Source organism: Heloderma suspectum, chromosome Z (genome assembly GCF_057233095.1).
Source record: "Heloderma suspectum isolate Gila_16-S chromosome Z, 16-S_ref, whole genome shotgun sequence".
Taxonomy (NCBI): domain Eukaryota; kingdom Metazoa; phylum Chordata; class Lepidosauria; order Squamata; family Helodermatidae; genus Heloderma; species Heloderma suspectum.
Genome location: NC_139476.1, coordinates 12,391,275 through 12,414,868, shown reverse-complemented (window position 1 = coordinate 12,414,868; position 23,594 = coordinate 12,391,275). Strand labels below are relative to the sequence as shown.

Sequence of the window (23,594 nt, the reverse complement as noted above, 5' to 3'; positions counted from 1 at the left end):
TGAGAAATGGGCCAGTAAGACAGACACCTCTGAGATCTTGTCTTTCTCTCTCTTTGCATAACCTGCTCTTAGAAAACTGACAATCGTCTTCATGGTTACATAAGAGGGAGCATGAGCTGGTGGTGGCAGCAAAAGGATGCAGGTGGGTCTCTCAGGCGACGCAGCTGTTTTCTCAGAACTTCCCATTCATACCTCAAAGAATGGAAAGAAAACCCCCAAAGGGCAAACAGGGTCTAAGTGTAGCCCAGACAAAGGGCAGCAGGTTTGTTTCTTAAGATCAGAAAGCGGAAATGAGTCATTGGGGATGGGATGTGTGTGTGAGAGAAAGACAGAGAGTACCAAAGAGCACACCGTCAGCTTAGCAAGGTAGCCATTCTGATGGCTGACAATGGAACCCATGACCTGGGGAGGCGGTGGGCTCTCCCACACTGGAGGCGTTCAAGATGAGGCTGAGCAGCCACCTGTCAGGTATGCTCTGACTTGGATTCCTGCATTGAGCAGGGGGTTGGACTTGATGGCCTTGTAGGCCCCTTCCAACCCTACTCTTCTATGATTCTATGGCCAGCTTTTTAATGCAGCCTCTGCTCTTGTGTTTTGAACAGCAGCTCAGTCCAGAAGTGACAATGACAACCGGAACGGTCACTGCAAATGGCAGTGTTTGTGCTCCACAATGGGAGAAGCTGATGGGTGCTGATCCAAGCTGCTGTTAAACGCACAGGAGCAGTCCAGACCATTTGCACTGGTCAGTTGGCAGCCCTGTATGCAACCTTGGCTTAATGCTGTTCTCACAGTAGAAAAGTTTCCTTTTCTGCAGTGTTTTTCTTACATCTAAGAATGTACAAAAAGAATCTTGTACCCTACTGTTACTTTTCAACAGAGTGTTGGACTGGGCCTTGGGAGACCCGAGTTCTAGTCTCTACTTGGCCCTGAAGTTTGCTGGGTGACTTTGGGCTAGTCTTAGCCTAACCTACCCCACCAGGTTATTATGAGGATGAAATAGGAAGGAGGATAGCCACGGAAACTGCCTTGGGTTCCTTGCAAGAGGAAAAAATGGGATATAAATGTAATCATCATCATGATCATCATCAGATAAGAAGTCAACGCTGTGAGAATCCAGATTTGTTTGACATTGTTTTCTTGGAGTCAAAACAGTTCCATATTGCATTGATATTATAATTTGCTAACATAAAAACTTCCCCCACTCCACTCTCAAATTTGGGCCAATGTTCTTGATCCCTTAATACGGAGGGAGGAACTGCCCCCCTTTATTTAGTTATTTATTCTCTTTTCAGTAATATCAGGCAAAGAGCATCAAGAACCCTCTGGGACTCCGTCTATACAAACACAATGACATTAATGAAAGAGAATTTGCCATCGTCTTCCACCAAGGACTGCAGGAGGGGGTCACATTAGGGATGTTGCAACATTTCACTGGGTCCTCATTTTTAAGTGAGCCAAATGAATTCAGATTTCCTGGATTGAAACATGGATCAGAACACGGTCACCTTTCAATTGTGTCCTTCGCAGAATTTTGCGATGCAGTTCTCAGCTTAAAAAATGCATGTTTTTAGGGGAAATGAGTAAAAGTATACCTGTTTTAGGGAGAAATGTGTACAAAAATGCATACTTTTGAGGAAAGTGCATCTGATTTCGATGCAAATTTCCACACTTTGTGTTTTAATGGCAGAAAACAGGATGGACTGGACATATGACTGAACACATGCAAAACTAAAATGGAACAGAAACAGACTGATTCATCCATCAGATTCACACACTGCTCACTTTATTTCCAGGGTAACAAACCAGGCTGTTTATTGTTGGAATACACTGGACAGAAACTAGAAAGAAAAGTCTAAGAGTGGAGTCTTGCTCCAGCCCATCATAATAAGAGGTTCTACATTTAACCCAACATGGTCAGTTTATTTATTTATTTATTAGTAATACTTACATACCACTTAATATAATAAAATATCTAAGCAAGTCCCGTATAAATATTAAATGTCACATTTAAATTAGGGATGTACGAAAGTCACTTACCTTTTCGCAGATGTGATTCACGTTGGGGGGCAGGTGCTCCGTCCCTCCCCCCGGAATCCTCGACAGGGGGCAGGAGGCGATCTGGTCCTCCCTGCTGGAATCCTGCCCAGCCAGCTCCGCTCTGCGGCGGCTCCGCAGAGCAGCTGGCCAGGGCCATCTGCAGCCAGAGTTCCGGCCGCGGACGGGCTGCTGCAGACGCAAATGGCGGCTGCCATAGCAGCCGCCATTTGCGTCCACCCAGGCTGCTGTGATAGGCTATGTAAGTATTTACGTAGCCTATCATGGCAAGCAACACCCCCCAAACAACGTGTATGCAAATGGCAGTGTCTACGGCAGCCACTATTTGCGTTCCCTATTTTTCGCCGTTTTATCTTACGTAAATATTTACATAGGCTATTACGGCGGGAAAAAAAGGGGAACGCAAATAGCGCCCACTACGCTATTTGTGTTCCCCCTTTTTTTTGCCGTAATAGCCTACGTAAATATTTACGTAAGATAAAACGGCAAAAAATTGGGAAAGCAAATGGCGGCCGCCGTAGTCGCCGCCATTTACGTACGCATTGTTTGTTTGTTTTTGCTTGCCGTGATAGGCTACATAAATACTTATGTAGCCTATCACGGCCTCCGCAGGGACACAAAAGGCGTCCCTGCATTAGCTGTGATAGGCTACGTAAGTATTTACCTAGCCTATCACAGCTATGATCAGGAAGCGAATGGCGGCCACAGGGCGGCCCCCATTTGCAAGTCAGTGCGGACGGCAGCAGGTAAGTGCTCCGTTTCGCGTGCCTTTTGTGGCCTGGGGGCTCCGTTCCGTGCGCCTTTCATGGGTTGGGGGGCCGGGGGCTTTGTTCCACCATAGATTTCGGGAGGCCTCACCAAGATCCGTGGCAGAATTCTCTTCCCTCCCTAATTTAAATACACTTGTAAAAACATTTTCAACTGCAGGAACAATACAAATCACATTTAAAGCACGCTATTAAAAACAATCCAGTTACAAGTTCACTACATTCCTTCACTTTTACTTTACAAGCAGGATGTAGTCTTTCAAATAATTCTGAACAATGCTTTCTCTCACTTGATATTAGCTTTCTTCTAAAACTGGATTCTCCGGGGGGGGGGGGGGATAGCTTCTATAGTGGGAAGATAGATCTCAGGGTGTTTTGCAGAAGATCACCTCAGGTTTTCAACTCCCAATGGTTTACAAACAGTGATAACAGAAGGCCATCCCCACCCCCAAATTAGGCAAGAATACTGAGGGGTTGGGGGCGGCAGTAAATTTATGTGTAAAAAAGGATCTGTGTATGAGCTCCTCTTCTGGTACTGAACACAAATTCCTGGGCTGAGCAAATGTGGTGAGAGGCACCTTGTTCTGTAAATCTGTGTCATCCTTCATGAGCACTTGGTGAATCTCAGGGTCCTCCCCCCCAATTAAAAAATTGACCCCGCAGACCTAAAGACTGCCCTCCCCTTTTCTGCAGTTTCAGTCTGAATAAGGTAAATGAGTTTCTTCCTGGAAACCTTGTCAAATCATGCAATACCTTTTCATAGCCATTTTGGTACTTGATCACTGAAGAAAAAGGTACTTGAAAAGTTAGAGATGTTCTTTTGGGAGTCATATCTCTTGCTCTTAGTGTCAGTGATACAAGCTATAAGACTCCTCAAAGTGAAGATGGCTGAGAATGTTGTTTCAGTTTGGTATTGATAAGAATTTACCAAAATCCACGAAGTTCTCCACACTCGGGATTACAAAACCGGAGATTAAAAAAACCCACGTTGAATGTGGTTGGAACCGAAATGGACAGATCTGTCCATCCAGGCCCAGGTCTTTGAGTGCTTTGCTTTGCTCTTAAAAATCTGGGATTGAATCTGTGTATTCAGCCATGTTAATGCTGGAAGAAGGTTGCCACCTCTTTGTTTTTTGACAGTCTCCTATGTGACAGGCAGGTACAACCTAATCCCCTTTGCACTGGGAGTAGCTGTACCTATCGAATTTGGTCAGTGCAAACCCCCAGTTAAAGTGGTATATTCAACATCTCACATAATAATTAACAACATATCAAACAGTATGGAAAACCCACCATTATTAAAACGTCCCAATTGAAGAGCAGTGGTCTGTTTGTTTGTTTGTTTGTTTTTTAAATACACCCATAGAAACAGCAGACCATTAAATGTGAAACATTTGCTGAAATAAAAAAAGATCATCAGAAAAATGAAAAAGATTATCAGAATAAAAAAAATTTATCAGAATAAAAAATAATAATCAGAATAAAAATAACAAGATCATCAGAAAGAACCCTAAAACACAAAGAGGATATATATGTCTCAGTATAACATTATTTATTTATGATTTATACCCTGCACTTTCGCAAAAAAGTCTCTCAGAGTGGCTTACAGGGTGGTTTACAGAGATACAGAGCATGACATTCCCTGCCCTTGGGCTTACAGTCTAAATTTAAGAAATTTTAAACAAGGAATATATATATACACACACACACACACACACACATACACACACACACAAACACACACATGCGTGCACACACACACACACACACATATGAGTGTGTGTGTGTGTGTATATATATATATATATATAAAGGTAAAGGTGTCCCCAACCAGTCGTGTCCGACTCTAGGGTGTGGTGCTCAACTCCATTTCTAAGCCAAAGAGCCAGCGCTGTCCGAAGACGCTTCCGTGGTCATGTGGCCGGCATGACTGAACACCGAGATGCACGGAACGCTGTTACCTTTCCCGCCGAGGCGGTACCTATTTATCTACTTGCAATTCCTTGCTTTCGAACTGCTAGGTTGGCAGGAGCTGGGACTGAAGACAGGAGCTCACTCCGTCACGCAGCACTCGGGTCTCGAACTGCTGTCCTGCCGACCTTCCGGTCTGCAGTTCAGCGTCTTAACCACTAAGCCACCGCGGCCCTCATATATATATATATATATATATAGAGAGAGAGAGAGAGAGAGAGTGTCTATCTATCGATCTATGTATCTATCCTCTATATATAACTTTGCATTCAGTGCATGACAGATGATATCAAAATGATGGAATAGTGTCAAATGACAGATTAACCTTGAAACACAAACAAACAAACAAACACACACACAAAAACAGAAAGTACAGGGGGGAAATAAAAGGAATGGTTCTTAAATGTTCTATCACATCCTGCTTTGTGGCTAGCCTCAAGGACCATGTTCAGGGCATAATCCTTTACTAAAGAAAGACATGCCATTGGAAGAGCTCTCTGACATTGTACCAGAGGAGAAAACTTCCCTTGGCATCATGGCGGTACAGCAGAGCTTCTTTCAGCTCAAGGTTCAACTCACGTTCCATTTTGGAGAAGCTTTCAGGGGATGCATTGCACTGGTGGATGGGTCCGAAAGCAAAAAAGGACAGAGCCAGAGATATGAGCACATTTCAGCTTAAAGCAATTGCAGCCAGGAATTCAGCCTTAGGAGAGGCATTTCAAACTTTTAGGTTTGGGTGCAGTGGGGAGGGAACTGCACAAAACCCAGAAAACTACGAAACCATGGGTGGTCAAGGGAAAGGGGGGGTGGCCATGGGAAAGGGGTGTGGTTATCTGGGGAACCTTGGAGGGCATGACTATGACCCCAGGAGGGCTTGATTTGGCTCCCAGAGCTGTAGTTCTGCAGTGTTGGCATTTAGGATTGCTCTGCTTGCTGCTAAAATAGCAAACTGGGTGGCTTTTAAAGTTATATATTTATTCACTTCATTTAACACATCTCTTAATTTATACAGTGATGACCAGGCTGTCTCTTGGAGCTCTGTAAAACCAGTGTAGGCAAGGGACGTTATTGGAATCTGTCCAGGGGGTGAAGTTCACTGAGCTTTCAGCAGTTCAGCCCCTTGGACTCTAGCTTGCTGACCCACAAACTGGCCTGACTTGATCTGTACTGAGTCAGGCCACCTCGTGGATTTTCAGTCAACCCCCCTGCCCCGTAAATCACTATTTAGGCAACTTATGGCTGCAATTTGTGTAATGTATGTAAATTTCAGCTGGAATTGCTTAATTTGTCAGTTATTTCCGCTGTCCTTTCTGTGTCGCTATGGTTTCTGAGGGCATTTCCAGAGTGGAAAAGAAACTTTTGAAATGGAGGTGTGGTTTCAATATAAATGGGAAAAGCTGACCGCAAGGCTTAGGTTTTCTGAAAGAGGAGTTTGAACTAGCTCTGAAAAGGCAGAAATGGATTTAGTGCAAAATGAAGTGGGAAACAAGGTGAGCACTATAGCCTTCAAGCTTGCCATCTCTCACCCAGAATGGGACTATCATCAACATAATGGCTCTTGGGGGGATGAAGAGGTTATATTGTATTACTGAACTTTAGAGTTGGACGGAACTCCAAAGGTCTTCTAGTCCAACCCCATGTTCATGTAGGAAATCTGCTGCTACAGCATTCCTACTAAGTCAGGGGTCCCCAACACAGTGCCCATGGGGACCCATTTTTTTGTACATTTAAAAAAATTCCAAATTTTTAAAATAATTAGATGGATTTGTATGACATCCATGCAACATTCAAGCAATTATACATAGGCTTCAGTGAAAGCGGACCAAATAAGTATCCATTTGAAGGTGGAGTCTATATGCCACCCATTCAAATACTGAAAACATTGTAAGGTCCTCAATCCATTGCATTAGAGGAGGTGAGCATTTATCCTTCCAATGTTGTAATCTCACTATTTGAGCTGTCAAACGGGCACAGAGAATCCATTTCACTGACCATTTGTTAATTTCCATGAAGCAGGTAAAAAATTTAAAAGAGCATGTACATCAGTGAATATTAAAGACTGTTCTAGTACAAAATTTATCTGTGTAATGACCTCCTCCCCAAAAGAAGCAATTATTGGACATTGCCAAAATATGTGCTTAAAAGAAGCATTAGCTGTATTGCACCACCAACAATTAGCTGAATTAGACAATCCCTTATTAAAGAGATGTTGTGGTGTCCAATAGACATGAAACAAAACTTTGTGCTGAATAAGACACAGCCTAAGATCCATAGATGCGGCAGGTAGACCCCAAAGCAGCAATTCACTGATTAGGCATTTTGTGGTGATGCCCACAGCATTTTCTCAAATTCCCAAATGTGTCCATGGGTCCAAAAAGGTTGGGGAACCCTGTACAAGATGGCCATCCGGCCTCTGCTTAAAAAGCTCCAGCAGAGGACATGTCACCAGTTTTTGAGGCAGTCTGTCCCATTGCCAAACACAAGGTTCTTACAATTGTGGAGTCAAAATCCTCTCTCCTGTCATTTGAGCCTGTTGGATTGGGTCCTGCCCTCTGGAGAACACATCTGCTCCATCTTCTGTGTAATGGGCACACTTCCATAAACATCTTGGATCTCAGGATAGGTAAGGTTGTGGCACAGGCACAGACTGTCCCATATTGACCCCAACAGGAAAAGAACCCTGGGAAGGTCAGCAAAACAGTCAGGAATGATTAGTGGAGCTGGTGACCACTCTTGCCTTCTCTTGACCCCACGAATCTGACCGCTTGCCTGTGCTTTGACCTTTGCCCGTTTCATTACCTTGCTTCTTGGTTAGCCCCTTTACTCAGAGTCTGCTGCAGCCAATGCAGGACACCCTCTCTCCCTCTCCCTCTCTGCACATCAGCTCTTAGCTGGGCTCAGGTCAGCTCCTCTCTTCCACAGCTGGGCTCTACCCAAGGCACATTGCAGTCAGCTGCTGAGTCCTAGAGCTGCCACCCTGCCTCTCCTTTATCAGTTAGTCTGGTTACAACAGTGTTAGGTTAGATCCAGGTTCTACCTTTCTCGGGAGGAGGAGCTCTGTTCATGGAAGCTCCCTCTGCCCATTTTTTGACACACACCCCCCACACACCACAGCTCACCCCACTGAGCAGGGCATCCTGACTTGTAGCATTTGCAGAGGGATGGTTGCTGTGGGAAGGAGTGGTGGGGGTGGGGAAGTCCACTTGCACAGCTGCAGTTGATGCGGCACAAATTTGGATCCAACCCACTGTTTGGGGGTTTGCCTGATGACATAGATGGTTTCCCTCCCTCCCTCCCTCATAACACCAGAACCCGGGGTCATAATCATCCAATGAAGTTAAATGGTGGGAGATTCAGGACAGGTAAGAACATAAGAAGAGCCATGCTGGGTCAGACCAGGAAAGAGATCTTGGGGTTGTTTGTGGTGGACGGCTCGATGAAGATGTCCACCCAGTGTGCGGCCGCTGTGAAAAAAGGCAAACTCCAGGTTAGGCATAATTAGGAAAGGGATTGAGAATATAACTGCTGATGTCATATTGCCCTATACAAATCTATGGTGCGGCCACACTTGGAATACTGTGTACAGTTTTGGTCACGGCACCTAAAAAAAGATATTGTATTGCTGGAAAAATGCAGGAAAAAAGGAGGGTCAGGGGAGACATGATGTTGTTGTTGTTGTTCAGTCGTTCAGTCGTGTCTGACTCTTTGTGACCCCATGGACCATAGCACGCCAGGCCTTCCTGTCCTGCGCTCTCTCCCGGAGCGTGCTCAAGTCCATATTCGTTGCATCCGTGATGCTATCTAGCCATCTCATCCTCTGCCGTCCCCTTCTCCTTTTGCCTTCAGTCTTTCCCAGCATCAGGGTCTTTTCCAGGGAGTTTTCTCTTCGCATTAGGTGGCCAAAATATTGGAGCTTCAGCTTCAGTATCTGTCCTTCCAATGAGCACTCAGGGTTGATTTCCTTTAGGATGGACTGATTTGACCTCCTTGCAGTCCAGGGCACTCGTAAGAGTCTTCTCCAGCACCAGGAGACATGATAGAGGTGTACAAAATTATGCACAGTATGGAGAATGTGGATAGGGAGACATTTTTCTCCCTCTCCCATAATATTAGAATCCCATGAGGTCATCTCATGAAGCTGAATGGTGGGAGATTCAGGACAGATCAAAGGAAGGGCTTCTTCACACCGCACAGAGCCAGACTATGGAATTTGCTGCCCCAAGATGTAGTGATGGCCACCAATTTGGATGGCTTTAAAAAGGGACTGGACAAATTCATGGAGAAGGCTATCAATGGCGACTAGTCCTGATGGCTTTATGCTTCCTCCAGTATCAGAGTCAGTAAGCCTTTGTTCACCAGTTCCTGGGGAACATGGGCGGGAGGGTGCTGTTGCACTCATGTCCTGCTTGTGGGTTTCCTGTGGGCAGCTGGTTGGCCACTCTGAGACCAGAATGCTGGACTGGATAGGCTTTTGGTCTGATCCAGCATGGCTCTTCTTATGTTATGTATGCTTTTGGATTACTTAACTATTGCTTTGTATTTGTTTCTTGAAAGGAGTGTGGTTAAAGATGGGAAAGGAGGTGATGTTGCAATTTAGTGTGTTTGCAACAGAACAGAAGGTCTACACCCCAAGATCAACAGAATTAGTAAGATCTTTTCCTATTTACAATGCAGGTGTGTAAATATGTGTGTGAGAGAGCTTTATATTATTCTAGTTTACGGCAAATCCCTGGTGATTCCCCAGTTACCCTCATACCTCCACATCAACCCAGCATTCCTTAGGACAAAGTTTGGGTTGCTTAAAATGGCGCAAGGTTTTGATTTTCTAAAACCTTTTTATTTTCAAGCGTTTTTACAAAGCCATAAAAGATCAGGATTCCCCACCTATGCCCCCCCCCTTAAGCAAGAAAACAAAAACTTCTGTGAAGAACTTAAACTTCCACCTGTAACAAAAATAAATCTCTGCATGAAACTTATGACATTTATTTTTTTATCCTCCAAGTGAAACTGTGGCTTCTGTAGGCAAAACTGGTCGAGTCACATAGAGCTGTTCCTTGAAGAACTGGTGAAAAATAGGCAGGGAAGAAACAATTCTGCATCTGTGTACAGTCAATGCACAGATGAGGAGCAGGGGGTCATATATGTTATCCCAGCTCATGAGAGAATTCAATAGTAGAGCCCCTGCTTTGCTTGCAGAAGGTCTCAGGTTCAATTCCTGGCATCTCCAGGTTGTTGTTGTTGTTTATTCGGTCAGTCGCTTCCGACTCTTCGTGACCTCATGGACCAGCCCACACCAGAGCTTCCTGTTGGCCGTCGCCACCCCCAGCTCCCCCAAGGTCGCGTCCATCACCTCCAGAATATCATCCATCCCTCTTGCCCTTGGTCGGCCCCTCTTCCTTTTGCCTTCCACTTTCCCTAGCAATCTCCAGGTAGGGCTGAGGAAAGACTCTGGTCTGAAACCCTTGAGAACTGCTGTCAGTCTGTGTTGATAATACTGAGCTAGACGGGAGAACGGTCTGACTTGGTAGATGGCAGCTTGCTATTTAAAGTAGCACCTTATTCAAAACCATGAAGACTCGAATCTTCCTTTATCTGTAGGGGAAAGGCCAATATCTCAGTGGAAGGGCCCCTGTGCTGCGTGCAGAAGGCCCTGTTTTCAGTCCCTAGCATCACCAAGGAGGGTTGAGAAAAGACTCTGGTCTGCCTCTGACACCCAGGAGAGCTGCTCCCCGTCAGCATAGACCAGGGCTTAGGGATGCCAGAGAAATCCGCAACAGAATTAAATGAGTTCAGATTTCCATGAAGCTGACCCATGGGTTCTGCAGCGAACTGGCCTTTCCTGAGTCACATGGATTCTGTGTTTTTCTTTTACTTTCTGGAATTTAGTCACAGAAAAATATGCCAAAAAACCTACAAAAAAAAAAAAAACCCACCCCAAAATGCACATTTCCCATGTAGGCTAAAGCAGGAAAATGTGCGTTTTGGGGGGATTTGTGCGTGGTTTTTTTTTTTTGCCCATTTCCACAAGTGCGAATTTGCGCAAATTCAGAAAATGGGCAAATCCGATTCTGTCAATGAGCAGACGATGGAATGAAAGGCACCTGACAACTTGTGAAACTCAGACAGAACAAAATCCTACCAGGGATAAGAATCCCTCCAGATGTAGCTAGACTACAGCTACCAACATTCCTGCCCCTTGGCCATGCTGACTGGGGCAAATGGAAATTGGGAGTCCAGCAACATTTAGAGGGCCAGAGGTCACCTACCCCAGCCATATGCAATTCTGAGATGGATGGAGAAATGGACCAATATGGTTTAATGCAGATTACAATGTTGCTTCCTAACATCCACACTTTGGCCATTGCTTGGACACAACTTGTGTTCATGATCACGTGCCCTGCGAAATGCAGCAACCCTCTAGTCACATGGAGAGAGGCTATGAAGAATGAGTGGGTTTCCCCCCTTTTCTGTTCCTTTATGAGTCTGCATTTTTTTTTCTACTCTGCATCCTGCTCCCTAGGACTTCTACTTTAACTAGAAATGTTTCTGAAATTTCTCATTGGTGGCCCTGCAGTTGTGAAACCCTCTTCCAGGTAACATTCTCTTGGCCCCTTCAGTTCTGGCATTCAAGAAGTCCTGAAAAACCTTCAGGGCTTCACCACACGAGGCTAAAAATCTCTATCCTTACCCGGGCTTCTGCTTCTGGATTCTTCGTGGGATTAAGATCAGCTCCTTTACATGGGCAGACATGTGCTTTGAATTGAGGACTTCCTTTTTTGGCACGTTCTATATGTTTCATTATACACCCACTAGGTGGTGCAATTATACACTGCTGATATATTGGTTTAGCATTCCTTATCAGGTTATCTCCGATCTTTTTAAAAGAGGGATAAAGGTCAAAAAGTGCAGGAGACATCCTGGAGGTTGACTATGTCATGTAAAGGACCCACAAACTTCCATGAGTGACCAATCATGAGTGTGTAATAAAAACCTCGTGTAGAAATGCTCTAAACCCCTCTTCCAAGTACCCACTGAATCCCGTTCTCTCTGCAGAGAGAGAGGCATGGTTGGAGCTCTGAGTCTCTCTCTGCATGGAGAAAGGAGAAATGGGTGGGGCAAGAGAAAATGATGTCATGGGAGGGGGTGGGGATTCAGGGCAGACACCCCCCCCCCCTCCCCGGACATCATCCAGTATACCAGATTGGTCTGGGAGCAATCTGGGCCCTGGAGTAAAAATGGTTCCTTACTACTATTTTAGCTTTTTCAGTTCACTGGCATTCTTCCTCATTCCATATAACCATACTATCAACTTCATTGATAAAACACTGCTAGATAGATAGATATGCAACAAGATTCTTTTGTATGATGTTTTGCCAATGTGTTCCTACACCCCCACACATCAGTGTGATGAGTCAATGCGTATCACACAAGCGTGTGCATCGATGTTGCTCATTTTGCAGTCTTCTGTCAATGCATTTGTGCATATGGGTAATGTAGGGGAGGGAGAAGAGACACAATGCAGCTAAAGGAAAATGGCAGCTGTAGCAAAGCAGACAAGCGCAGTGCTCTGTACAAAACTGGAACTTAAAAAAAAAAAAAGCTGAACAGTGGAAGGATTCCTAGAGCATCGGGTTCTACTACAGAAACAAGACTGGATAATTTACAACTCCAAATCCAGGAGAAATTCAGATGAACAGAATTCTTTGACACATCCCTCTTGTCCACATAGGTTCTGTGCAAGTGAACATAGGCATCTGACCACTGATACATCTAACTCAGCGCTGTCTACACTGGAGGTGCAGAACCTCTTTCAGCTTGAGGGTCCAATTCTGTTTCAGAGAAGTTCTCGGGGGCATTCTGGTGGTGGGCGGGGCCAAAGGCAAAAAGGGGCAGGGCCAAAATGTCCAAAACAGCAGCGTATTTTAGTTCAAACTCCCACTGCCAGTCACTAAGCTTTCAGAGAGGTATATTTTGACCTTTCAGAATGGGGAAAAAGCTGCACAAAAACTGGGAAACCACCAAATGAGTGGCAGGCAGGGAAAGCAGCTAGCTCAAGGGAAGGGGGCCTGTGGGCTTGAGGTTCAACACCCCTGCTCTATACAATGAATGGCAATGGCTCATTGGTGTATCAGAAAAAGGGTCTTTCCAAGCCAAACCTGGAGATGTCGGGAATTGAGCCTGGGACCTTTTGTATGCAAAGCAGGGGCTCTACCACTGAAGTATAACCAATCCCAAGGGCTGACATTTGGACATCGGAGGCAGGGATGGGGTCCTAGCTTCCCTTCTCACTCCAGTGAAGATTGTATATATAAGGCCATTTTAATCCATATCTGCCATGACGTTGTAGAAGCAATGATCTCTCCAGTTTTGGAAGGAAGGGTGTTTGGGCATGACTAAGGGTGTATGCACTGTGTAAAATCCACTTCATTTGTCTTTCGTGGATTGTCAGGGGCCTTTTGTTCTGCTGACCGCTCAGAGATGGATGCAGTTTTTCCCCTCGTAATGTGGAAAAATATGCAAATAATTACGTAAGAGGGTTCGTAAGAATTTACACGATTTACCTTAGTACGTAACATTTAGCGTACTGTCCCCCATTCCATGGCACTTTTTCTCAGCGGAAACTTGCATATTTTCCTATGAATAAATCTGTGTAAATTTCGGGAGAGTAAAAGATCCAGAAGTCCACGGACTCTGTGTGGCCTGTGCTCTGCGAGGATTCTGCAGGTCGGATTCTTAGAAATCTGAGCTCATTTTAGTCCATCTCAAATTTCTCCATCATCCCTACATAAGATCCCATATGAGTGGCTTTCCTCATCTCTCTGCTGCTCCCTGCTCCCTACTCACTCAGCCGGGGAGCCAGACAACAGTGAGCAAGAGAGCAGCTGGTGGAGGAGGAGAAATGGCAGGCCATCACCTGTTCTGGTAGCAGGAGAGGGCAGGCCAGCAAATGTTAACAGCTGCTCCTTCTCCTCACCATCGCTGCCTGATAAGTGGGCCGGAAAGCACAGAGCAATAATGGGGGCAACGAGTGGCCTCTATGGGGGTGGGTGTCTGTGGCCCATCTAGGGCCTTGGCATATGCCCAAGGATACTGACACCCCTGATGCCACCCTTGTGTGGAGGTCCCAAGAAGGTACAGAACATGTTATTGCTTGCCTCAGGATCCAGCTTTCTTTTGTTTCTTTTTGAATACAGGGCAAGCTTCTACTCCTCATTGTTCTGAAGATATGCTAGAAGGTGTATGGTGCCTTCTAGAATTCCCAGTGGTTGGTGTGGACAGGGCTTCAGTGCCACATCAAGTCTCTTGGTGCCTTCCTTTGGTTTCCCACACAGTCCGTTGTCTTGCAGATAATTCTCTGAACAGGCATCTCCCTTGGGTTGTGATGTGTGTGTGTGTTTTAAATACAATTTGAACAGCCCTGAACTCAAACCAACAGGTCCTGGGGACGCTCCCGATAGAAAGGAGAAGCCATCTGGAGCTGGAATGAAATTTGTGGCATGTAAGTCATCCATTCATAAAGACCAAGAGTGGCCAAACGGCTGGGCAATTGAAGACGTGCGTGTCTAGAATTAGGCAGGGGTGATTTTAACCGTCTCCTCTGATATCTCTTCTGTCCTGGCTGCAATGCTATAGTAATAAGTGCGGATAAGTGTCTCCACAGTAACAAAGTCAGGCCGGTCTTCCCACCTGTGTGTGAGAGGGAGGAAAAGGGAGAGAAAAAAATAAGGGGAGAGAAGTCTCATGGGCAGTGCCCTGGTTGTAGAAAGCCTTCCTCAAATAATTTTGCCTAGTGTCCAGTTTATGATTATTATTAATTATTGATAATTAATTATATTAATTATTAATTATTACGTATAATAATAATTTCTTAGATGCCTTTCTCAAAAGAGGCACAAGGCAATTTGCAACAAAATCAATACATAAAAAATCTTAAGCGTATTTAAAACAGTTAAGTTTTACTGTTTTACTTAATTTTACTTAATAAGTAAAAACAGTTATCCTCTAAAATACCACCACCCCATAAAACAACTAAAACATCAGTGACAGCCATAAACAATTCAACCAATGCATTATGATGCTGATGATGTTGGTGCTAGGCGGTCCTCACTGGGAGACCGTTCCACAATTGGAGGGCCACCACCGAAAAGACCCTCCCCATTGGTGCCATCCTCTGAGCTTCCCGTAGAGGAGGCACTTGCAGGAGGGCCTCAGATGTTTATTTCTTTTTATTTATTTATAGCATTTTTACCCTTCCCTTCAGCCAAAAGAGGCTTTCAGGGCAGCTTACAAAGATTAATAATATCACAGTGTACAGGTAGGTTCATGCCGAGAGAGGTACTCTGTCAGGTATTGCTGTCCTGAGGTATATAGAATTTATTTAAACCACCATCCTGAATGGGGCACTGTGCAGTATCCGACTGTGTCATTCTGTTAGTGCAAATGATGTTGCACCAGCAGTAAGTAGGTTCTGAACTATGCGCAAGAGAAGAACCCTACTGAAGTTGCGGTTGTGCATTACGCTTGTGCAGCTCCTTGTGCAATGGGCTGCACATTCCTCCGGCGCAACCTGCCGTGCAACCGGTTGCAGAACTCCTTACAGAACTGGTTGTGCAACTCCTTTGCACAACTGCTTGCTCAAGCGCAATGAGCAACCACTTGCACCACAGTAAGATTCAGCAGAACTCCGCTAGCTGTTTTTGTGTTTGTGGAATGACACCATTAGATACCGCCCTCTGAAACATAGGCAGCTGGTGCACGTGGGCCAGAATTGGCTGGCTTATCTCTCAGGCAACAGTTTTAAGACATTTTTATTCTCTTGGGCATTTTAATGAGTTGTATGTAAAGTATTGCAGGGGAAGCTGTTGTTTTAAATGTTGTTGTTTCAGTCTGCCATTCTCCTGAATGGCTATTTAATGGCTCCAGTTGTTCTGCTGATTTTAAGTGTTTTAAGTGTCTATTTCATGGCTGAGGTTTTGGTTTCAACCTGCATTTCTCTGTGATAAAGATTGATGAAGGGTAATAGATATCAATGCCTCACCAAAATAAATAATGAAAACAAAATGAAATAAAACTTTCTTTCAGACAACAACAATCGCAATAGCAATGAGCTAGGGGATCCCCAACTTGGTGGCTTCCAGATCATCATCATTATCATCTCTATATCACCATCTCTGGGCAGTTCACAATAATCCACAAGATAAAATACAGGATAAAATGTCAATATACAAAATTTAAAAACATTTCAACAGCAAAAAATAATTTCATGCTGGCTGGGGGATGCTGGGAGTTGTAGTCAAACACATCTGAAGGCCTCAAGAGTGGAGGAGGCTGAGCTAAAACTGTCCCACAAGTCCAGGGAGAAGCAAAACATGAAAGAATAATAGTGGGAACCTAAGTTAATTGCTCTCTGAAACTTTTTATAAAAAATTAATCCTCCCTCCACCCTGCCCCCCCAAATCAATGAAATGCCCCTTCCTATTTTCGCCACCTGAAAATGGGGTGGAGAATGGTGTGTGTATTGGATGGAGGGGGATTTCATTTCAGCCCTAGGGCTACTGTGCTGCAGGTAAAATAGTCTTGCAGGTGGCCAGATGTGGCGATTCCCCAGTTCAGAGATATCGAGGTGCAGCCAATTTGGGGGAGAAGGACGCCAGAACCCTTGCAAAGCGAAGCTTTATTCTGCTGAAGAGGGCCTTACTTGAACGTCCAACACTGTTGCATCAGTTTGTACATCTCAGGTGGGCACCTCGGCGGGCATTCCATCCGCTTCCCGCCCTCAATGAACGTCATGACCTCAGGACCTTTCATTTTCTAGGAGAATGGAAGACAGAGAAATTCATTCATTCCATATTTCTATACCACCCCATAGGCAAAGTTCTGTGGGTGGTTCACGAAAATGAAAAACCATTCAAATACATTATCCAAAGCACAAAAGCCATTTACATAGAAACATATAATGACAACATATAAACACACACAACATACAAAGATATAAACATATAAACAAGACAACATATAAACACTGAAGATATAAAGATATAAACAAGACAACATATAAAGACTGACAACTTATAAACACAGACAATGTATAAAAATATAAACATATAAACAAGACAACATATAAAGACAACATATAAAGACAGACAACATATAAATACAGACAACATATAGAGATATAAACAAGACAACATATAAAGACAGACAACATATAAACACAGACAACATATAAATGCAGACAACATATAAAGATATAAAGATATAAACAAGACAACATATAAAGACAACATATAAACAGAGACAACAGATAAAGACAACAGATAAACAACAGATAAACACAGATAAGATGTATCTAAAAAACATTTTGAAACCATCAGCCAAAGACAATCCAGAACCTGATTAAAAACCTCATTATGCCATAATGTCCCCCACAGGAGCTGATTTTCCAGCAAAACCATTTCCAGTCCACTCGTGTCTGTAAAGTGCCAAGGTCTCAAACGTGGAACTAGGGTGGCCACTTATGTGTTACCATGAAGGAGGAAATGTGTTGCCAAGAAAGAGGACAAAACAGGATGCCAATTCGCATAACATTTACATAATTTATATGCAGAGCTGCAAATTTAGAAATGACTAGGGATGTACGAAAGTCACTTACCAATCCGCGGATTATGTTTATGGTGGGGGGGAGGCGTTCCGTTCCTCCCCCCCGGAATCCTCGAACGGCCGGCTGTGCTCCGCGGCAGCTCCGCGGAGCAGCTGGCCAGGCCCAGGCCAGAGCTGTCCGCAGCTGGATTTCCGGCCGCGGAGGGCTCTGGGTAAAACAAAAAACAAAAAACCCACACGTACGCAAATGGTGGTGGCTACAGCCACCGCCATTTGCGTTCCTTATTTTTGGCCGTCTTAGTCTACGCTATTTGCGTTCCCCTTTATTTTCGAAAATAGAAATATTTTCTACGTAAATATTTACGTAGACTAAGATGGCTAAAAATAAGGAACGCAAATGGCGGCAGCTGTAGCCGCTGCCATTTGTGTACATGTGTTTTTTTTCTGCCAGCCGTGAAAAATCGCCAGCCATGATAGGCTACATAAATTTTTACGTAGCCTATCACGTCTCTGTAAAAAAACAACACACACACACAACCTGACAAAACTGCAAATGGCGGTGGCGGCAGCTGGTTGGAAGACCAGCCGCCGCCGCCGTAGCTGCCGCCGGAGCCACCGCCACCCAGAACATCCGCCCCAGGTAAGTCTCGTCCTGGGGGGGATCCGCGGGGGGGGGGCAGGGGTGGCAGGCCGTTCCGCCACGGAGTTCGGGGGGCCGAATGCACTGGCATTCGGCCTCACCGAGATCCGTGGCGGAATTCTCTGACATCCCTAGAAATGACTATAATTTAGATAGAACTACAAGGCATCTTGCTATAGTGGGGAAGACAGAGCAGGTGACCTGTGTGTTGGACAATTTATGGGCCTCTCGTTCCCTCTGTATCTTTCTTTGATTTTTAAAGACCAATCTTGGATAGCCCATCAAATAGTGGACACCATTAAATAGTGGGTGGTCCTCTGACAGCTCTTCTAAAAGAGGACTGTCCTCTGTAAAGCAGGATACCTGGCCACCATACCTGCCTGGGACTCTAGCAGTTGACCCAGCCACCTTGCTCTGGACCACTGTAACTGAGGGAGCTGTAGCTCAGCATCTGTCTGGCATGTGGAAGGTTCCAGATTCATTCCATGGCATCTCCAGATAAAGAAAGGATTAGGTCACTAACAAGCAGGAAGGCCTCTGCTTGAATCCTGGGAGAGCCGTTGCCAGGTGGAATAAACAATACATGGCTACAGGGACAGCTAGCTTGATCTGGTATAAGCCAGTATTCTCTATTCTCAATTTTCCCATTGGAGCAGAGGAGATCCTGGCTTGTTCTCCGCTGTGCTACAGCAGCTCTGCTATGGGATGGCCAAAAGGTGGCATTGCAAGTACTGGCTCTGGTGGGCTTATGACTATGAGGCCTACTAGTTCCCACCTAATCCTGATCTTGTCACATCTCAGGGCTTGCTCCAAAGAAGAAAGTTTCTGCCTCCTCAGGGCCTCTAGGAAAAAAGACTAAATTCTCTAGCGGAGGTATCAGCACCACAGGAGAAGGGTGTTTACTGTTTGGTTTAAGAGCTATTGCTGTTAACTCCACCTAAGAATCCATCAGGTTCTATCACTGAGCCCCTGGCATAGCCAAAAAGATCCCCAGGTTTAGTTCCCTGCTGGGGAAGACTCCTGCCTGAAACCTAAACAGCCACAACGAGTCAGCATTAGTGACCATCGTGAGGAAATCCAGCCCTTTTTTTCCAGGAGCCCTTGGCTTGGCTTGCATTTGTGCGCCAAGCTGTGGGCTTTCCCCCTGAGATCTGGGAACTTTCTCAGATTTTAAGAAAAATCGCCATTTACGCAAATGGCATCTTTGCATCTGCAATAATTCACACAAATTTGTCTGTAATTTGCTTAATTTTGAGCAAATTGCACCTGCAGCTTGCACAAATTGTGGCTGCTATTTGTGCAAATTCAGCAAATTACAGCTGAGATTAAGTAAATTAAGCAAGTTACGGCTGAAATATGTGTAAATGGCGACTAAAACAAAACACAGAAATTTGTGTGCTGGCCTGACTCGATAGAGATTGAGTCTGGCCAGCTCGTGGAGTACAGGGGGCTGAGCTGCTGAAAGCTCAGTGAACTTCTCCTCTCCCCCCGCCGCCCTGAATGGATTCCACTGACATCCCTAGTCAGTATAGACTAGCCTTCCCCAGTTGGTGCTGTCCAGTTGGGTTGGGCTGTTTCTTGTGTTTCTGCTTTTTGTGTTACTGACTTTTCTTCAGAACCATGAAGGCTGGAATCTTATTTCAGCTTTACAGGAAGGACTGCAGCTCAGTGGCAGAGACCCTGCTTTGCCTGTGGAACATCCCGTTTTCAAACCCTGGCATCTCCAGGAAAGGCTGGGAAAGACTCCAATCTGTAGCCCTGCTATTCAGTGTAAACAATACAGAGCTGGATGGACCAATGGTCTGACTCAGCATACAGTGGCTCCCTCTGTTCCTCATCGGCACTCACTTTAGGCACCACTAGGCTTTGCATCTGACTGCTCATTGGCAGAACAGAGACTGAAGCTGAAGCTCCAATATTTTGGCCCCCTAATGCGAAGAGAAAACTCCCTGGAAAAGACCCTGATGCTGGGAAAGACTGAAGGCAAAAGGAGAAGGGGACGGCAGAGGATGAGATGGCTAGATAGCATCACGGGTGCAATGAATATGAACTTGAGCACGCTCCGGGAGAGAGCGCAGGACAGGAAGGCCTGGCGTGCTATGGTCCATGGGGTCACGAAGAGTCGGACACGACTGAACGACTGAACAACAACAAGGCTTTGCATTGACCCTACCAGGTCCTGCCACTCACTCAGGATTGGCCCCTTCACTCCCAGGCTCCAGTTCTGGGTCACAAGGTCAAAGTGTTAGGGGAATCACCAACCCAGCCCAGTTCTTGCTCACCTTGTAGGGTTTCTGTCCATAGCTAAAGGCTTCCCACATGGTCACACCATAACTCCAGACATCGCTCTTGCTCGAAAACTTCCGGAACAGGATGCACTCCGGGGCATACCACTTCAGCGGCCATTTCCCAGTGGTCTTGGCCTGTGTTCAAAGACAGAAGGGATGTGGCTCATTGCAAAGAATACTTAGGCAATCTGAGGAGTGTGGAAAGAGTAAATGGAGGTGGAAATCCATCTCTGGTAGGGATGGGCGAACTCACCTCATCCCGCCTTGTGAGCCACTTGCCAGACCCTGGCTGGCCGCCCAACCCTGCTTGTTGCTGGGTGGTCCATGGGCACCTAGTGAGTGGTGAGTGGCCTCCCTCTCCCTCACTGATCAGCCATTTTGCATAAAAATGGTGGCTCAGCCTTATAGGGAAAGGCTGATTTTGTGCAAATGGCGGCTATAAAGAGGGCCATTTATGCAACATTACAGGTGTAAATGGTCTAAATAGAGGGCGGTACTTTGCTCTCAAGCATGCCAACCCCCAGTTAAAATAAATCATTAAAAAAACCTTAAGAAATTTAATAAAAAATCAGGAGGGGCACGGAACCTGGCAGGCACCAAGAGAGCTTTCCATGGGCACACTGGTGCCCACTGGCACTATGTTGGAAACCCCGACCATAACAACTCACCCATGTGTTGAGGGCCTTCTTGGAGTACCCTTCTGAGTTGAGCTGTGGTATGTATTCACAAAGGAGAGGGCCTTTTCTGTGGTGGCACACCAACTCTGGAATGCCCTCCCCAAACAGGCCCGACTGACACCAATACAACAGTCTTTCCAGTGCCAGCTGATTTGTCCATCCCTAACTACAATTCGGGATCAGGGGCCTGCTGTCCCATGTGTCAAGACCCCAGAATGGCAGACAGGAGCACGTCTTGCATACTGATGGGTTCCTGAGTCCAAGAGAACCTCCTCCCACCCCATGCTGCCATTGAGACCCAGTGACTAGGAAGGACTATGAAAGTTTCCAGGTCAGGTGGGAAACTGCACGGGCAACAACATTTATTCATTTTTATTCAAGTATTGTATTTCTATACTGCCCCAAAGCTGAAGCTGTCTGGGTAATCCACAAATAATTAATAACAGCAGGATTCAATGGTTTTCTGTTCTCCAGCTCTTGACTCCTAGTTAGGAATGGCTGTCACAGCGAAACCCAGCCCTTTTTGGGCTTGCCGGATTTCCCTGGAGCCCCTAGCTTGACTTGCATTTGTGAGCCGAGCCATGGGCTTTCCCCCGAAATCCAGGAACTTCCTTGGTTTTTTTCTTTCTAAAATTGTCGTTCACACAAATTGCGACTGCAAATTTCATGGTTTATGCAAATTTTGGCTATAATTAGTTTAATTTGCACAAATTGCAGCCATAATATGCTTAATTTTGTGCAAATTGTGCCTGCAATTTGTGCAAATTGCAGGTGTAATTTGTGCAAACTAAGCATGTTCCAGGTGCAATTTGCACAAATTAAGCAAATTATCACTGCAATTTGGTTGAATCATGCAAACTGCAGCTGCAATATGTGTAACAGGCGATTTAAGATAAAAAGAGAAAAAATCCGTAAGCTGGCCCGACTTGATACTGATCGAGTCAGGCCAGCTTGTGCTGAATCATGCAAATTGCAGCTGTAATATGCGTAATGGGCAATTTAAGAAAAAAAGAGAAAAAAATCTGTAAACTGGCCTGACTTGATACTGATCGAGTCAGGCCAGCTTGTGGGTAAGTGAGCCGAAATCCAAGGAGCTGAGTGGCTGAAAGTTCACCAAACTTCACCCCGCAGATGGATTCCTGCGACATCCCTATTCCTGGTTCCTGAGCTCATGATTCCCGGTTCCCCGGCTCCCAGGTCTTGCTTGCCCGCTGTCTAGGACTCTGCGCTCTCACAGATAGTACCAGTCATAGCACAGGCTCATTGATAACACGCATTAGTGTTTTCTGGGGATCCCCGGTGTGACTGCGCAGCTCCTCTCTCCCTGAGAAATCTGGATGGTTCTTGCACCACAAGACCCTGTCTCAACCTCCTGCAGAACCAATCCCCAATTAGTTCTTCGATGCTCACCATGTAGTAACTGTCGTCAGCAGCCAAAGCCTTGGACAGCCCAAAATCGCTGATCTTGGCATAATGCTGGTTGACCAGCAGAACATTCCGAGCTGCTAGGTCCCGATGGACAAAATTCTTCTCCTCCAGGTACTTCATGCCAATGGCCACCTGGTGCATGAGCTCCACTATGTTACTCACAGGGATTTCGTCCCTAGGGGAGAGGGAAGGAAGAGAAAATCCCAGCTTCTTCAGAGTGAGGCAATGACCTGGGGGTCCACTTCCACTAGACACCCTCCTGGTTGGGATTCGGGTACAACAAGGGTGAGGAACCTCTTTCAGACCCAGGGCAGAATTCAATTTCAGAGAAGCACTGAGGGGCTGCATTCTAGTGGTGGGCGGGGCTGAAAGCAAATGGGAGGAGGCAAAGGCAAAAGGGGTGGGGCCAAAAATACAAATGCCAGCATCTTTTAGCTTAAACGTCTTCCTGCCAGTAACTAAGCCTTAAGGGAGGCATTTCAACCTGTTAGAATGGGGAAAGGACAGCACAAAAGCTGGGAAACCACTGAACTATTGGTGATTGGGGAAAAGGGACTGGGGCAAAAGAAATAAGCCAAGGCCTTCTGGGGAACACTGGTGGGCCAGATTCAGACCCCCAGTGGGTTGGATTTGCCCCCAGGCCTGACGTTCTCCACCCCTGGACTATGAACACCCTGGCCCTCACAGGAACCACGTAATTTGGCCAGCCCATATGAATGCTCTGCTGATTATGCAGATCTCTGCAGATCCATCATTGAGCATGGGGCTGGACTAGATGATCTCCAAGAACCCTTTGAACTTGTTGATTATACTGGATTGGACTGCAGACAAGCAGCTCTAACGCTACATTCTGGAAATGTATCCATCGTGTCCCACATTGGCTCACCTCTTGGAAGACAAGAACTTGTTCAGCGGCCCACCAGATGCCATCTCCATCACCAGCATGAGGGCCTCGGCCTCGCAGACTCCGATCACGCGGACGATGTGGGGGTTGTCGAGCTGATGCATGATCTGTGCCTCCTTCATCATGTCGTCCCTCTCCGTCTTCTCGTTACCACTTTTCAGCATCTTGATGGCCACGTCAATTTGTTTCCTAGGAGATGGGGGGAAATGGAGGTGACAGCAATGCCATGACGGCATGGAGAATGGGACACAGTTGGCATTAAGG

At 45.7% G+C, this 23,594-nt stretch overlaps 1 protein-coding gene across 3 annotated transcripts in view; it reads right to left on the bottom strand.

Moving 5' to 3' along the window:
* Positions 1-12,132: 12,132 nt before the first annotated feature.
* The window catches only part of ZAP70 (zeta chain of T cell receptor associated protein kinase 70), a 43,996-nt gene continuing 32,534 nt past the window's right edge, over positions 12,133-23,594 (bottom strand). For all 3 annotated transcript variants that reach the window (XM_084826389.1, XM_084826387.1, XM_084826388.1), the window contains 5 exons: positions 23,313-23,519; positions 22,409-22,601; positions 20,316-20,456; positions 16,492-16,604; positions 12,133-14,480 (listed from right to left, as the gene is read on the bottom strand). In XM_084826389.1, the coding sequence (XP_084682515.1) occupies positions 14,363-14,480; positions 16,492-16,604; positions 20,316-20,456; positions 22,409-22,601; positions 23,313-23,519 (772 nt within the window). In that variant the 3' untranslated portion in view covers positions 12,133-14,362. The remainder of the gene's footprint in view (positions 14,481-16,491; positions 16,605-20,315; positions 20,457-22,408; positions 22,602-23,312; positions 23,520-23,594) is intronic.